This window comes from Lissotriton helveticus, chromosome 8 (genome assembly GCF_964261635.1).
Source record: "Lissotriton helveticus chromosome 8, aLisHel1.1, whole genome shotgun sequence".
Classification (NCBI taxonomy): Eukaryota; Metazoa; Chordata; class Amphibia; order Caudata; family Salamandridae; genus Lissotriton; species Lissotriton helveticus.
The window spans coordinates 300722012-300739692 of NC_136069.1; the positions used below are offsets into that span (position 1 = coordinate 300722012).

At 45.7% G+C, this 17681-nt stretch overlaps 1 protein-coding gene across 2 annotated transcripts in view; it reads right to left on the bottom strand.

Moving 5' to 3' along the window:
* CPAP (centrosome assembly and centriole elongation protein) overlaps positions 1 to 17681 on the bottom strand; it is a 442941-nt gene that overhangs the window by 168770 nt on the left and 256490 nt on the right. For both annotated transcript variants that reach the window (XM_078657064.1, XM_078657065.1), the window contains exon 13: positions 1844 to 1945. In XM_078657064.1, coding sequence (XP_078513190.1) covers positions 1844 to 1945 — 102 coding nt within the window. The remainder of the gene's footprint in view (positions 1 to 1843; positions 1946 to 17681) is intronic.

The following is a 17681-nucleotide window of genomic DNA, read 5'->3' on the forward strand; positions in this document are numbered from 1 at the left end:
ATTCTACGTGAAGGAATCTGCGGCTCGTCGTAGTCACTATCAGATATGCAGAACCAGGAATAAAGTACGCAAAACTTTCATCTGCATCATAGGGTCCTCCAGATGGTCATAACGGAACAGATTTGCAAGCTTATACCTCCCTTGAAGCAAATGTCAATGTGTAACAGAGCTCCCTAGTACAACTTTATTAATACAAAGTCAGTGAAGCTAATATTTTTTTTTCTAAACTGCTTTCCTCCTATTGTGTCAGACCTAGTGTTTTCATCCTAACAATAGTACTTGGTGAACCCAAGGATTAATTGCCATTTGTCTGCTTTTCAAATATTTGAAAAAATCTAGTAAAGGGACATTTTTCAATTAAGCAGCAGTGGATGCTTTCCCCCCTTGTGGAATGAACTCTTGGTTTACCCTGAAGGGGTGTGTTGGCTTGTTGATAACCACCAATAATAATACAGGAAACTATCCATCTAGAAATGGTTTTGTGGTCACCATTTTAGTATTCCTCAGATCTAACTAAATAGAATTTTAGGACTCTTCTAATAAGTATTAGTGAGGAAAACTGGCTAAGGAATTTTCTAGTTAACATGAAAATCTGAAACTACCTTGGCAAGAAAAGTTGGACTTGTTCTTAATACAATGTATTATGATAGAACACTGTATAAGGCTCAATCGCAGATAAAGCTTGAAGGTCACAAAAAGCCAATTTCCAAGTTAGACGGTGCAACAAGACCTTTTGGATAGGCTCATGAGTAGACATTAATTTAGGAGGGAGCAGATTCTGTTCCCATGGAGGAGAAGGCTGCTGTCTTGGAAGAAGCATTTTCATGAGTGCTTACAAAAAGTATTTAATAACTGGAATTGTAAAGCAGGACTTTTGACTTGGGACTTTTTTGAAGGCTGCAATGGCAGCCTAATGAACCTTAATTGAAGAGTACTGCAGTTTTTTCTTTACCAAATGTAGCATACATTGTATGATTACATCTTTATGATGACTTGGATCGTGTTTGTTTTATAAGCATAATATTGCAAATCTTCTACATTTGCAATTATAGGAAGGTTTTGTAGAAGAAAGTTTGGCTTCTTTAAGTATTTGCATACATTCTTAAGTTTAGGTGACCGTATTGTACAACCTCAGGAGTAATTTAACCAAATTCAAAGACTGTACATTTGGGTGACGTTTTCACCCCTGCAACTCCCATAGAAAATTTGGATGAACAGCAGTTTCTTGTGTGGGAACCACCATTGCTTTGGCCATTCCGGAGTGATGAGATTAATTTTTGCATTGGAGTGCTTCAGCTTCATGAGTACTGTCAGAATCAGGGGTAACAGGGAAATTTGTACACAGATTTGCTGGACCAATTAATCAAAAGAATATCGTCCATTTACTTCAGTTCCCATGTGTTTCATTTCAGGAGCCGCTGCACGCTCGTATGAATGATTCTACATTTATGACTATCAGTGGCGATCCTATGATGCAGAACAATGTATTATAATTTCACTTACCTTTTTCATTGTCACGAAATACAATCAGTATATTAAAGATCGCCACATTTATATTAAAAATACATTCTACTTTCAAAATCAAGCAAGATTGAACATTATGTGTAAACAAAATGGAAACAAACAAATTTGGTTTACATTTTTCAATCATTTGTCATCTCCAAAAACAGTTTTGATTGAACTTGCTGCATTGTTTTTTTTATATGGTTACATTGCATATGGCAGCTATTTTTCTAATTCTGCAGTAGCCTGATGCTGTAATAACTTGCATGCTTATAAGTTACATTACCTAGATGGCAAACATTTTTAAACATCATGTGCCTTGATAATTTTGACTACTGACCTTTCCATCAGGATAGCTGATTTCTCCCCGGATCTCTTCAACGCTACCTTTATGGCCAGCAGTGAGGGGTGCTGCTTGACTAGCTCCAGCGCAGGAACTGTTCTGAAATTATAAACGGTCTTATTCATTGCTTGAAGCCTTTCAATAAAATTACAGCATATTTTTTCCATAAAAGAACCTACATTTTACCACGCACGTTTTTACAACGCAGATTTTCAAACTCATACCACTACCTCGCATTTAAATTCACTCACATCTGACATACTGTTGGGGTACTGGACACAGGATACGAAAAAGTGTTCAGTTCAGGGTTATTTATTTATGAGATGAAGGTCGCAGGAGAAGCTGTAACAATCCTGCCTCAGCAACCGCCATTCCTGGAATCACGAGAATCTGGAACCATACAAGTTCCAAGTATGACCACGCAGATTCTCATGCGTGCACGAGGACGGCAGGAGCATTAGCAATAGAACATATCTTCTTTTCTTACAATAAACAAAGAAGCAAATAAAGCATAAATATAAAACAGGGATGAGAAACCTAAAATAAACACAAAATATGCGTAAAAAGAAAAACACAATATCATTCTTACAACTGAGAAAATCTTAGTTAATCTGACTACGGTAACAATACTCAATATATAAGAAAATCATCATATTTCTTTGGAAGTTCAACCGTTTAACCCCCTGAATTTCATTGCCAGAAATTTCTTTCTTTACCACTTCAATACTTGAATCCGTGGCATTAGTTTTTTTTAATAGAAGGCATTTCTGCTGAAATTCCAACTCTGCCCATTTTCCAACACCACATGCCACTTGTGAACTTCCTTAACTCTAAGAGGTTCAGAAAATTTATTTACTCCATGTTCCTTCCTGCCTAACTTAATTTTGACTAAATCTCCTACTTCGACCCTTCCCATATTACTAGGAATCATAGTGGTATTCAAAGACATATTTTTCTCAAATAACCATTGTGGAACTAACTTGGTTTTGGGAACTCTACCACGCATTAGCTCAAAAGGAATAGCATTGGTGACACTATGAATGGTGGTATTGTAAGACCAAACCAACTCTTCCACAGCCCTTTGAACATTACATTGACCTTGAACAGACATTTGTATGGTACCATTCTATTCATGCGCTCCACAATGCCGTTCCCTTGTGGATCATACAAAGAGGTACACATATGCTTGATCCCATGATTCGAAAGAAACAAACGCATAGACAAAGAAGTTAATTGGGTACCATTGTCGGTAAGCAGAATACGTGGAAAGCTCTCCTTTAAGAAAATAGACCTGAGTGGTTTGATAACGCTATCAGTGGTTATGTTCTTCATGAATTCGACACATATCCATCGCGAACAAACATCCACTAAAACCATAGCAAAACGGCAATCAGCAGATAAGAAACCCATTGGACCAATAAAATGTAAACAGACTTTATCCCAAGGTAAGTCCTTCTCACCAACAATAGAACCCTGAGAATGAGAATCAATTTTCAACCTTTTCTCACTTTCTCTACACAATGGACAACTCTCAACCCACACTCAAACATCGTCGTCCATTCCAGGCCACCAAAAGGTAACCTTAAGGCGTTTAATAGCCATGCTTTGGCCAAGATGACCCTCATGCGCAAAAAGAAAAAGTTTTTTCTTGAGAGACTTAGGTGGAATGAACCTTTCACCTCTCAGCACCAAATCATTGGAACAACCAAGACTAAGCTCCTCTTGCAATTTGATAAAATTACGCAAGGAAGGTTTCACTTCAACCTCACGTTTCCAACCAAGGTGTATAGCATTAACTAGGTCAACAAAATCTTGATCTTCAATGACAGCCTGATGCCATTCATCTTTAGAAATGGAGTTATACCCACCTGAACAAACATCATCAAAACCTGCCACCAGACACATTTTCTTCTTCAAATTCATCAGAATCTCCAGACTGAATAGGCAAACGAGACAAGCAATCCGCTAGTATATTTTTCCACCCAGAAATATGTTCCAAACTATACGTGTACTCTTGCGACTTGGCAGCAAATCTCATTAAGCGAGGAGAACCATTATTAGCTCCCCCTGGTGATAAGATCCTAATCAGAGGTTTGTGATCAGTCCTTAAAGAAAAATGCATTCCCCACACAAGTGCGAAAATGCGAAACACCCCACACAGCAGCTAACGCCTAACGCTCAATCACAGCATAGTTGCGTTCAGAACAACTAAGAGAGCGTGAAGCGAAAGCCACTGTCTTTTCCACACCATTTTTTGGAGGGGACAAAACAGCACCAATGCCATGAGCACTTGCATCAACAGTCACAAAAGTGTCTCTACCTGGTTCAAAGGTTGTAAGAATACCTGCATTAACAATCTTAAGTTTAATTTTTTCAAAAGCTTTAGATTGTTGAGGCTCCTAAGAAATTGTACTCCTTTCCTAAGCAACAAGCACAACGCTTCAGTTTTGTGTGCAAAATTTGACACAAATTTGGAGTAATACTCCACTAACCCTAAAAAGGATCTCAACTGATCTTTATTTGACGGAATTGGTGCACACCTAATAGCCTTCAACAAATTTTCTTTTGGTTTGACTCCCGATTGAGAAATGGTATACCCCAAATAATCTATTTCAGTCATTAGAAATTTACATTTGTCTTTCTTCAAAGTGAGACCAGCATTCAACAAAATGTGAAGCACCTTAGCCAAATTCGCATTATGTTCAAACTCATCCATTCCAGTAATTAATATATCATCTTGAAAATAATGTACATGTTTTAAATCTTTTAGTAAGGAATGCATCATGCGTTGAAATACACTGGCCGCTGAGGCCAGCCCGAAAGGCAACCTTTTAAATTGAAATACACCTTCAATGGTCAAGAAGGCAGTAAGTTTCCTAGAATCAGGATGTAGTACTACCTGATGGTAGGCAGATCTGAGATCAAGTTTACTAAAAATGTTGCCTTATCCATCAAGAGTACCATCTCAGAGATGTTAGGAAGGGGAAACTTATCAACGATAATGTTCTGGTTAAGGGACCTGAGGTCAACGCAAAAGCGAAGTTTGCCATCCTTCTTTTGCGTGACCACGACCGGAGAAAACCACTCAGAGGCTTCCAACGGCTCAATTATATCTTGACTCAGCATATCTTCAGAAAAGGGGGTGGTGATGGACAGAGCATCTGAATTAAACAGAACACTCATACCCAGTCAAAAGATCAGGGCTTGATCCATCACCGTTTTTTAGCTCACTGCACCATCCCAGTTCAGAACCTGGCTACATGCAAATTAGTCTGTCCCTGGCCCAGTGCATCATGGGAACAGGGCAGACCAAACTACCAAGCCAATTCTTTACTGGAAAGGAAACAAGCTTCCGGGGACCGGTTTCTGGCATTGCAGCCATCTTCGGCCCGGCTTGCTTGAATCCTGATGGTGCAGTGAGCAAGGGACTCATGTCTGAGCATACCCTGCCACTCCTATAGTGGCCAAAACGATTCAGAAAAGGGGGTGGTGATGGACAGAGCATCTGAATTAAACAGAACACTCATACCCAGTCAAAAGATCAGGGCTTGATCCATCACCGTTTTTTAGCTCACTGCACCATCCCAGTTCAGAACCTGGCTACATGCAAATTAGTCTGTCCCTGGCCCAGTGCATCATGGGAACAGGGCAAACCAAACTACCAAGCCAATTCTTATACTGGGAAGGAAACAAGCTTCCGGGGACCGGTTTCTGGCATTGCAGCCATCTTCGGCCCGGCTTGCTTGAATCCTGATGGTGCAATGAGCAAGGGACTCACATCTGAGTATACCCTTCCACGCATATTGTGGACAAAATTATTCAGAAAAGGGGGTGGTGATGAACAGAGTGCCTGAATTAAGCAGACCACTCTTACCCAGTCCAAAGATCAGGGCTTGATCCATCACCGTTTTTTAGCTCACTGCACCATCCCAGCTCAGAACTTGGCTATATGCAAATTAGTCTGTTCCTGTCCCAGTGCATGATGGGAACAGGGCAAACCAAACTACCAAGCCAATTCTTATACTGGGAAGGAAACAAGCTTCCGGGGACCGGTTTCTGCCATTTCAGGCGTCGTCGGCCCGGCTTGCTTGAATCCTGATGGTGCAGTGCGCAAGGGACTCACATCTGAGTATACCCTTCCACGCATATGGTGGACAAAATGATTCAGAAAAGGGGGTGGTGATGAACAGAAGAAATCTTGAGGAGCTCACTGTCGGCTGTCGGACAAAGGTGACGAAGGAAGACGAGGTAAGGTTGAGAACAGGATTGTCGCCAAAATGTTGGGGTACTGGACACAGGATACGAAAGAGTATTCAGTTCAGGGTATTTATTTATGAGATGAAGGTCGCAGGAGAAGCTGTAACAATCCTGCTTCAGCAACCGCCTTTCCTGGAATCTCGAGAATCTGGAACCATACAAGTTCAAAGTATGACCCCGCAGATTCTCATGCTTGCACGAGGACGGCAGGAGCATTAGCAATATAACACATACCTTTACCACGCAATCAAGTACCACGCACACTTTTACCACGCTTACAGTTACATAAAAATCCAGTCATAGTCTAACACTGCCACCTACTGTTCTGTTCAAAAATGTTAAATGAATCGTAAATTAATATTTTAAACGAAATTATGTATTTAAAAAAAATATATAGATCTATGTCGATTACAGGTTTACTTTTTTTGGAGGAGGGCCCTCCCAACCCCCCTATTTTATTTACACTAAAATATATAAACTAAAACACGCATAGTCACCAATTCAAACATATATGTGGTGTAAAGACAGGCGTGGTAAAGACTTGCGTAGTAAAAGTAATTTTGATGTAAAAAATGCGTTGAACTTGCATTTTGTGAACAAAACTTCGTGGTAATGGCTGTTCCCCGTACAAAAGCTATATTAATATGGATGTCCAGCAATAACAAGAGATACTATACGTTTATCAACACAACTATTTATAGATATGCAACATGCTGGAATGGAACACAGGAATCCTATATGCCTTCCAGCCTCTCCCTCTCCTTCCCCAAGTTCTGAGGATGATCAGGAGTGATTGAACCTAAGTCTTCTTAGTAACTTAATACTGGGATCAGGAGAGTGTGCTACCCCGAACTTCTTGGCATGCGTGTCTGTCTCCCAATCAGGTTACCACCCTGAAAGGCTATTCGGTCGCAGCACCTGGGCAGGGTGCTGCACCTGAACAATCTACACCTACATGTGATCAGCGCCAGTTAACTGCGTTCGATCTGTGCCCAGAACTTGTGGATATCATTCTTGCAATCAGGTGTCAGTGTACGAAGTCCATTTACCCTGGGCACTGATTCAGCCTTGTGTGGAGTCAGAATGACATAACCTTTGTAAGCCAACATGTCTGGTGTTTTATCGTTTGGTTAGACCTATGCCCACAAGGGCCTTGCATTGGGCATTATTAAAGATTGTTTGTCAGCCATTTCAAACTTTTTTGATATCGTCAGACTAAAAATACTTGTTTAAGTCACGTGTGTACTGTAAAGTGGACGCTTCTTGCCATCAAAATAGGTCCTAAATTAGAGATCAGCACACTGGTACCAACATTTGTTTTCTGCTCAGTGTCTGAGAGCGCAAATAGAGACCTGCAAGAAACTGACATCAGCGCACATGAATGGCATTTATATGTGGCTTTGCTCCGTCACTTCTGTGGGCAAAACAAAACCTACCCAGAGCCACCTGGCTGAACGCAAGAGCACCGCTATGAAAAGTTTCTGGATCCAGTCTGGGGCATGGGGAATATTCTAAAGGTGAGGAATGTGGGGTCAGCTAGAGTATCCACCCGAAACAGCGTTACTGAATGTAAGTAACTTGCTCTTTTGGTGGTGAACCACCAAGTAGCTCACCATAATCCAGCTCCTGATCAAATATTTTTGACTGCTCACTCCTCCCCAGTACCTACTGTTGTTCACGCTTTCTTCTCCTCTAAGCAGAAACCCAACTCTCTTGCCTCTATTCCTACAGACAGGGAGTTGAAAAGAAGAAAAAGTTACTTACCTTTGGTAATGCCTTATCTGGTAGAGACAATCTAGCCGCAGATTCCTTACCTTAGAATTATCCCGTGGTGTCAGACTGGATCCAGAATTTTTTCATGAGTAGTGCCCCTGCATGCCAGTAGGTGGCGTTGCTCAGGTCCACATGGCATTGTCAACTGCACTGGAAGGGATGTGAGAGATGCCTATATAGGTACCACGCCAGCATGCGGACGTTAGTTTCTTTTCACGACTTTGCACGCCAGGAGCAGAGCCACAAAGAACACTGCCCACTGCTGTGGAAAATGAGGGCCCTGAGAGGGGAAAGCCCTGTCACTAGGAATCTGTTTGCAGAGCAGGGAGGATGGAGGGTCAGTAGGGAATCTGCGGCTAGATAGAATCTCTACCAGATAAGGCGTTACCAGAGTTAAGTAACTTGTTCATCTGAATTAGACTTCTAGCCGCGGATTGCTTAACTTAAAATAGATACCCAAGCAATAATGTCCCAGAGGGGAGTTTGCAAAACAATTAAACAACAAAAAGCCCTGCAGGACCGGACAGGCAAATTGCCCGCACAACCAGGAGGAGCGGACTGACTGGACAGTAGTGTTTTGTGAATGTGTGCAAAGAGGCCCACATTGCTGCCTGGCATTTGTCCAGTCCTTCTAGAGAGACTGGCCCGCAGAATAGCCCTGGAGGACAGGATACGGCCCATTGAAATGGCCAATATGGGTTTAAGACCCATCAATGGTGGCAGCAATATAATACCTAGGGACAGAGAGGAAACCTTTGGCCCCAAAATCCCCAAACAGATTGTTCAAAAGTATACAGAAGGTGATGAGGTAACAAAATGGTTCACAGCCTTTGAGAGAGCCTGTAGTGTTAGGAAAGTCAGCCAGAAGTATTGGGACTCTCTCCTTTGGGAACAGTTCCCTTGGTAAGTGCAGGGATGGACTCCTGACACTAACAGAAATAGAAGCAGAGTCTCATGACCACATGAAGGGTACCCTGATTGAGAACTTTGGACTCACCACTGAAGAATCAAGAGCAGGTTTAGGGAGACTTGAAAACCCAAGAGTCAGTCCTTAGTAGATTTTGTAGACTTTTCAGTGAAAACACGAGCCGGCTGGTTGAAAGGTAACAAGGTGCATGACTATGATGGGTTGTATCATTTAATTATGAAGGAAAATCTGTTATCAAGAAAGGTTGCACCAGTACTTGGTAGACCCAGGTCCAATTTCTCCCCAAGAATTGGGAAAGAAGGTGGCCCACCGGGTCAAGACTAGGGTGACCAAAGCTACCACTGGCGGGGGTGACCAAAAGAAAGGTGCTAATAAGCCTCCCAGGAAAAAGAGGGTGAACATCCTAAGGATACAAGTAAAGAGTCTTCTAAATGCCCCTAACAACCTGCTAAGGAGGGTGGGCCCCAAAACTCTTTGCAACCAAAAACTGGGTACCAAGGTAAGAACTGGAATCCCAAAAATGCATGGTGTCACAACTGTCAGCAGATTGGACACTGAACTGGAGACTCTGCCTGTCCCAAAAAGAATACCCCTAGTACTGCTCCAGTTAGCACTGCAATAGAAGGTCTCCAGGTGGGATCCCTTGTGTGCCCCGAGCAAATCAGAGTGCACACAGAAGCTACGCTAGACTCTAAGGGTGGGGAGAACCATGCAACCGTAGCTGTTTGTCCTACTAATATGGAAGCAGCCCTTGATTAATGGGATTAGGGTAGAAGCCCTGTGAGATACAGCTGCAAGTGTCACCATGGTACCGGACTGGACAGACTTATCTCATCACCAATGCTGGCAATGTCAATAAGGACCATCCCATGGCGATGGTGACCCTAGGATGGGGCAGGGTTACTGGTCTGAAACAGGTAGAGGTCTCTTCTGCAATCCCAGTCCACTGTCTGCTAGGGGATGATTTGGAGTCCTCAGCTTGGGCTGAGGTCAAGCTTAGGTCCCATGCAGCCATGCTGGGAATTCCTGAATGGGTGGGCATAAACACCCATGCACAGAGCAAGTTCCAGGGTGAAAAAGAGGTGTAGAAGACTTAAATGATGGACCAACCCTCCAAGAGAAAAAGTAAGAAGACTGAGAAACCAGCTTCTATTCAGCCACAAGCTCAGGTCCCCTCTCCCCAGGGAAAAGACATGTCGGACCCAGAGGGAAATGAGCCCCAGAAACTTGGGCCTTACACGGCAGAGCTCCTACGTTCAGGGGGACCCTGTAGGGAAGAGCTGTGCCAAGGGCAGGGGACCTGTCCTACTCTTGGAAGCCTCAGAAGAAAGCTGCTGCACAGGAATGGGGAGATGTCAGTGGCTCCCACAGGACCTACTGTGAGGAAGCGCTCTTCTACACTGAGGCCAGAGACCCCAAAACTGGTGCCACCAAGCGAATGGCACAGTACATTACCCTAGCTGTGCTTCTTGGCCACAGCAAAACTTGGAGCAGGCTTCTCAGCCACTTCTACTGGCCAAACATGTCCCAGAAGATGAAGGAGTTTTGCAACTCCTGTGCCACCGCCCAAGTCAGTAGAAAGGCAGGTGGCCCCAAAAGCCCCCCTTAATTCCACTTCCGGTGGTTAGAGTACCCTTTGAAAGGATAAGGATTGACATGCCTGGACCCCTTACCCCTCCAACTGAATCAGGTAACAGATTTGTGCTGGTAGTAGTGAATCATGCTACCAGATATCCTGAGGCAATTCCCCTCAGGACTACCGCTGCTCCTGAAGTGGCTAAGGCCCTCATTGGTATGTTTACCAGTTTGGGTATTCCTAAGGAGATGGTGTCATACAGAGGTACAATCTGCATGTCTGGCTACTTGAAACGCATGTGGACTGAATGTGGAGTGACTTACATGTTCACAACCCCATATCACCCATAAACTAACGGCATCGTTGAGAGATTCAACAAGATTATCAAAGGTGACCATGGGACTTCCTGAAAAACTCAGGAGGAGATGCGATGTTCTTTTGCCATGCCTGCTTTTCGCTTACAGAGAAGTGCCACCGAAGGGAGTATATTCATTTCCCCCTTTGAACTTCTGTTTGGACATCCAGTGAGTGGACCACTTTGTCTAGTTAAGGAAGGCTGGGAGAGACCTGTCAAAGAGCCTAAATAAGATGCTGTGGACTATGTACTAAGCCTACGTTCCAGGTTGGCAGAGTACATAGGTAAGGCAAGCAAAAACCTTGAGGCCAGCTAAAAGCTTAAAAAACTCTGGTATGAGCAAAAGGCTGCCATAGTGGAGTTTTCCAACCAGGGCAGAAGGTATGGGTGTTGGAACCTGTGGCATCTAGCGTCCTCCAATACAAATGGAGTAGTCCCTACCCTGCCCTTGACTGGTGAGTCCTAGCTTTTTGACGGTTGCCCGGTGGAACTCCCTCGATAGCTATAGGGGAGATGGACTGTGGACCGCCTCCATGGCAGTCACCTACACAGCCGGTCATTGGACAGACTTTCCTTCGTCTCTCCTGCCGTTATCTCTCCCCTTCCCTCTACACCCCTCCCCCCTCACTGCCCTATTTTTCCTTCCTCTATGCTCCTTTAATGTTTTTCGTATAACTGATGTAACCTGTAACTGTTATATCTGTGTAATAATGTGAAACCTACTGTAAAGCGCTCGGATACCCACGGGTTTAGCCAACGCTATATAAAACTATTTAAATAGATAAATAAGTACCTTGAAAGGAAAGGTGAGGTCACCCATTTGGTTGACTTTAGCACTAGAAGGAGCCCCAAAATGGTAATCCATGGTAACAGCCTTAAACTTTTCCACTACAGGGCTGAATTGACTATGATGAAGGTCACTGATGAGGATCAGGAAGCCGAGAGTGAACATCTCCCTGACCTCCTCTCCAGCTGCTACAGATGTGTCAGTGGATGGAGTGGTCTATTCGGACACCCTCTCTGCCACAGCAAACTGCCTGCAGGCAAGTCCTGGAGCAGTACGCTGGGCTCTTCTCCTTAACCCATGGCCAGGCACACTGGTGTACCATGATGTGGACACTGGAAACAGCCTACCTGTCAAAAACAAGATCAGACCACAGTCTGACCATGTTAAGGAGAGCATCAAAGTTTAAGTCAGAAAGATGTTCGAGTTAGGGGTTACTGAACCCCCTGACAGCCGCAGCGCTAGCCCAGTTGTCTTAGTTCCCAAACCTCACTCCAAGGGTGGAAAACCAGAAATTAGGGTTTGTGTGGACTACACAGGTCTCAGTGCTGTCGCTAAGACAAATGCAAACCCAATACCCAGAGCTGATGAGTTGATAGACAAATTGGGAGAGGCCAAATCACCTTTGACTTAACATCAGGGTACTGGAAGATTGGCATGGTTCTAGGAGCAAAACAAAAGACAGCATTCTCCACTCCAGGTGGGCATTATCAGTTCAATGTTACACCCTTTAGCTTAAATAATGCCCCTGCGTCCTTCCATAGGTTGGTGAACCAAGTCCTTGCTGGGCTGGAAGCTTTTATTGCAGCACTTAATGATGATATTGTTGTCTATCGTTCCACATGGCAGGATCACATGATCCACCTTGGAAAGGTTTTGCAGGCCATGCAGACTACAGACCTCACTATCAAGGCATCCAAATGCCACATATGGCAGGGCAATGTTGTATACTTGGGCCACCTTGTAGGTGGAGGCAAAGTTCAACCTTTAAAACCCAAAGTCCAGACCATTCTGGATTGGGAAACTACAACCACTCAGACGCAAGGCTGGGCATTCCTTGGCTTGACTGGGTATTACAGGAGGTTTGGGAGGGGTTACGGTTCCATTGGGGCACCCCTCACAGAACTCACCTCCAAGAAAATGCCTAAAAAGATTAACTGGACAGTTAGTTGTCAAAGGGCTTTTGAGACCCTGAAAGAGGCAATGTTCTCAGCACCCATTCTCAAAGCTCCAGACTATGCTAAACAGTTCATTGTGCAGACTGATGCCTCTGAGTAAGGGATAGGAGTGGTCCTAATCCAAACCAACAATGATGGCCATGACCAGACTGTTGCTTTTATAAGCAGGAGGTTACTCCCCAGGGAACTTCATTGGAGTGCCTTTGAGAGGGAGGTTTTTGCTGTGATTTGGTCCCTGAAGAAGCTGAGACCATACCTGTTTAGTACTCACTTTCTTGTTCACCACATACCTCTCAAATGGCTTATGCAGATGAAAGGTGAAAACCAAAAACTTTTGAGGTGGTCCATCTCCCTACAGGGAATTGACTTTACAGTGGAACACAGTCTTGGAACTGACCATGCCAATACAGATGGCTTTTCCAGGTTCTTCCACTTAGACAATGAGGACTCTCTTGGGGAAGGTTAGTCTCATCCTCTTTCGCTTGGGGAGGGGGTGTGTAATAAAGTGTCCCTTGTGACATGGTTACCCCCCGCTTTTTGCCTGGAATCTGGTGTAATTTTGACTGAGTGTGTACTGGGTTCCTTCTAATCAGGTCCCCAGTACCAGTGTTCTTTCCCTAAATTGTAACATTGTTCCACAATTGTTACCCCTTTAGGATCCCTGTAAGTCCCTTGTAAGAGGTTCCTATGGTATCTAGGGCATTCGAACTACAGAGGATCGCTAAGGGCTACAGCACAAACTGTGCCACCCTAAGAGACCCCCCTCAGCAAGCTGATGCAAACTGTCATTGAAGCCTGCGTGCCTGGGTGCAGAGAAAACCAAAGAGTCAACATGGCAGACCATACAGCCCTAGGGCAGGGTGCACTATACTCATGTGTGGGCATATTTGCATCAGTGGCTATATCCCAGTGATATCCAAGTTCACCCTTAGATATTGCAAGTGCACAGGTGTAGGAGAGTAGGGTCTGCAATCCTATGATCACCCAGATTTTTGCTTTTTGCTGCACTGGTTTACGACTTTCCCTGGCTGTGGGCCTGCTAATCAGACCCACAGCCTAGCTGTTCTCTCTATCCAAATTGTACTCAGGTACTGAATTGGCACTGGGCCCTCTCCAAGTCCCTGTACCCAGGGCTGAGGTGCACCCAGAAGTCTCCCAGGGGCTGAAGCATGTATTGTGCCACCCCTGGATTGACTAACTAAAACTGACACAACTGGCTGCACGACAGCTGGGGCAAGGTGGTGTACTCACCCTTTGCTTTAGATATAGTATACCTATATCTAACCCTAAAATGGACACACAGATCTCCTATCAGTCACTCCTATGGCAGGCCTTAACAATCCTGAAGGCAGAGTGCTTGGAATCGTGTGAGATGGTGCTCTGGCATGAGCTGAGCCTGTCTGCGGCTTCCGGGATCTATCCCTTAGCCGTTTCCATGATATCGCATACCATATACTCTTAAGTGCATTATAATCCTCGCGGTTAAATGCCAACTCTGGTATCGCTTTATCAAAACATGTCGAGTAAGGTGTCATACGAATTGGAATACTAACCCCTCGCCAATTCTGGCGACGGGGTTAGCATTCCACCCTTCTAGAGGGACACGACATGCCTGTAACCTATAACCCGGTTAAAAGTCAGACAGAGCCTTAGCATCCACAAAATGGATGCTGCCACCGAGACACAAGTCTGCCCTCCTGCTGCTGGGAGTCCTCCCAGAGCAGGAGATAAGGACAAAGGGTTTCCTGCCAGGGGCGGTGCCAGCACCGTCCCAGACAGGGTTTTGTGTATTGTAGGTAGGCAGGGCTTTAGAGGAAGGTGACTGCACGTGGCACCCCGGTGCTCACTGTGCATAGGCTGGCTGGAACCAGTTCCAGGGTCACTCCAGACCCTGTGCTGGGGAAAAGCCCGCCAAGGAAGTGGGTGTAACCACCCCCCTCCTAGTCCCACCCATAGGGCAGGACTTAGTCGCGTGCCAGCCCCTTTTTACAGGATAAAGGTAGAGACTGGCCCCCTTCCAAATCAGATCATCTTTGAATCCTGAAACTACTTTCTGCGAAAGGAACTCAAGACTTCTTCCTAAGATTTCTCCCTTGTGACTAAGGAGTAGTCACCCTGCATCCGCAGGCACCATCTAAGAACACTGCGGTCTGCTGCAAGTCCTTCCTCCGGAATCCGACTGCCCAGCTCGACGAGAACCGGCTTCCCTGGCACCTCTGACCTCTACCCACCTCTACAGCCCAGCTGAGAACCGTGGGTGCGACGAGACCTCAAGGGACCGGCCATCTGCAAGACTGCACGACTTCTTTCCAGCAAGCCCGCCGAGTGAATTCCTGGTGAGTGCTTTGGGGTCCGAGAAGCCCCCACCCTGAGCAGCTCCAGCACCGAAGAGCAGCCCCCCAGCATCTCCACGATCTGCGTGGGGCCCTTCTGCTTTCCGCTGCTCACCGCGTTGTTTGGCTACTAGCCCGTTGGCTTGTGGCCTTCCTGACGACGCCCGACGACATTTCTGCTGCTGGTCTGGTTGCTCCAGACTGGCCCTTGCTCCCTTCCAGAAGAGGAGCACCCCGGACCCTCCTGGTCCACTCAAGACGCCATTTTGAGTCCACCGCGTGGGCTTGAATTAGCCAAGGCTTGTTGCCCACTCCTGGGTAACTTCGACGCCGACGACTTCATCCTTCGTGGGACAGCTCGCACCTCCATCCTGGTCGCCGACAACGCCTCCTGGTCCGAGAGACTGCAGAGCCCAGCAGCGCCCACTCACCTGACTGCGGTGACTTCGCCCGGTGCCATCCTGGTGCCCACTTAATCACTGGCTAGTGATTCAAGAACTTGGTCCCCTCTGCTTTCAGGTTTCTTCCTCCTTGATCCAGGCTTGGATCCATCGAACTTTCCTTCACTGGTCGCCTGCCAGCAACTTCTTCCTTCCAGGCTCCTGGTCCGGCAACGAGATCCCCGACGTCTTTTCAGACCTATGCAGCTGCAGCCCCTGGGCTAGGTAACTTCGGCACTCCGGTGTCCCAGCATAGCCTCACTATCCAAGGGTCAGGATCCACTGTCGTTTTCTCCCTACCAGGTCGGGTTCGCCCGTGAACACTAACTTTGTGAATTCTAGCTTCCATAGACTTTGTCCCGCATCCCGCGTGAGAGTGCACACTCTGCACCCGAGTCCCCTGGGCCTCCTAGTAGTAATCTAACGATTCCCTAGTCCAGTCCTAGCGATTCCAAAGCCTATTAGAACTGTTACTTACCTGCTAGTAATTCGCATTCCACTTTTAGCGTATATGGTTTTTCGTGCCCCTCGGGCATTTGTGTAACGTGCTAACTTAAAAGTATTTTCGTAAGAGTTTTGTTGTGTGCTTAGCTCCCTGTCTCATAAAGAGCCAGGGTAGTCTTGTTATAAATAAATACACTGTTTATTTTCATAACAACTTGTGTGGTGTCCTTTCACTGGGTGTTCAAGGGGTAATGTGATGGTAAAACAGCTGGCTTAACACGCCCTCTAGAGTCTTAGCCTTAGACTGCTCGTATCCATGCTACTAGGATAGCTGGTCTATAAGGTTGACTTACAACCAATCATCAATAAGGGTTGTTTGGACTGATATATAGTGATCACTAGAATAGTGAGCACTGCACATCAGGCCAACTTCTCACAACAGGTAAGTCATAACGAGTACATGCGCTAGACACTAGTCATTAAGAGTTCTCCAGCTACATGACGGTTTCACTGTACCCCAAGGTGTTTCGTACGAAACACCTTGTCTTAATAAACCCCCACTGAAGTCAGTCAGGGGAGGCTACTCTGTTGAAGCGGAGGAGTGCAGCCCCACTTAAAAGCCCCTCAAAGCCTCAGAGATGAAAAATAAAATGGTAATTTATCACCATTTTATTTTACATGCCTTGTCCCGAACAGAGTGTCAGGACCAGGGCGGGACCGCAGCTGAGAGACAGCAACAGGGAGGAAGGTGTACACTATTTAAAGTGCGCATGTCTTTTTGGCCAGCCGCCTTTCGACGGCCAGCCACACATGCGCACCTTAAATAGCTCTAACCCAGCTGTCGTACGACAGCTAGGTTAGAGCAAGTCAAAGCCTCCAGATCGCTGTGGAACGCTCAGTGAAGCTGCTCCCACCAATCAGAGGGCTGCTCTCATGCTAGTGAGAGAAGCGCCAGGATTGCCCAAGGGAGTTGCTGCATCCGATTCCAGTGAAAGAGGAGGTCCAGACTGGAAGACGTCGTGTTCTGTGAGGTACGTGTTTTTTTTATATATTATTTGCACGTGTGATTTTTTTCATATATATTGTTGGCTCACCCAGATAGTGTAGGTGCCAACCCCTCTGTCCTGACCCCACTTTGTGGCAGCAAGACAGCTGGGAAAATTAGCAAGATTAAGTGGTGAGCCCACATTCAGCCAGCACCAACCCTACTAGGGCGGGCCAGCTGATATTGACCCCACTTTTCAGATTCCTCCATGTTGTTTTGGCTGGAATTAGCCTTCAAGGGTCAGGGTAATGCCCGCTTCCCACAGGTAGTGTACATATAGTGGGCATAGACACCCTAAAGGTAGGTAGCCCATTGGCTGCTACCAGTCACTCCCTGTAAATGCCCCTAAATTGAGTATTTAGGTGGCAGTCCTGAACCCAAGATCTCAGATTTGATCACTCAACAGAAGTACGAAAAAAAATCGCTACCTGGCGAGAATCGCAACAGAAAATTCGAGCAAAACCCTCCCATCCTCAGCCCTCTCTCAACAATCGCAACAGAGTGACTCATCCTGAGAACTGGAGTACTACCAAAGCCTTGGGTAGCCTACCAGCACTTCAGAAACCACTGACAGTCTCACTTGTAGTAGAGGAACTACTACCCTGCAGTCCGCAAGCATCGACAAGCAGAGTCCGATTCAGCGCCTTCGCAGCTCCCCGGCCCGACTGACTCTGCCCACAACCAGGAGAAGGTACTCGTGCTCTGGAAGGTCGGATCTGTCT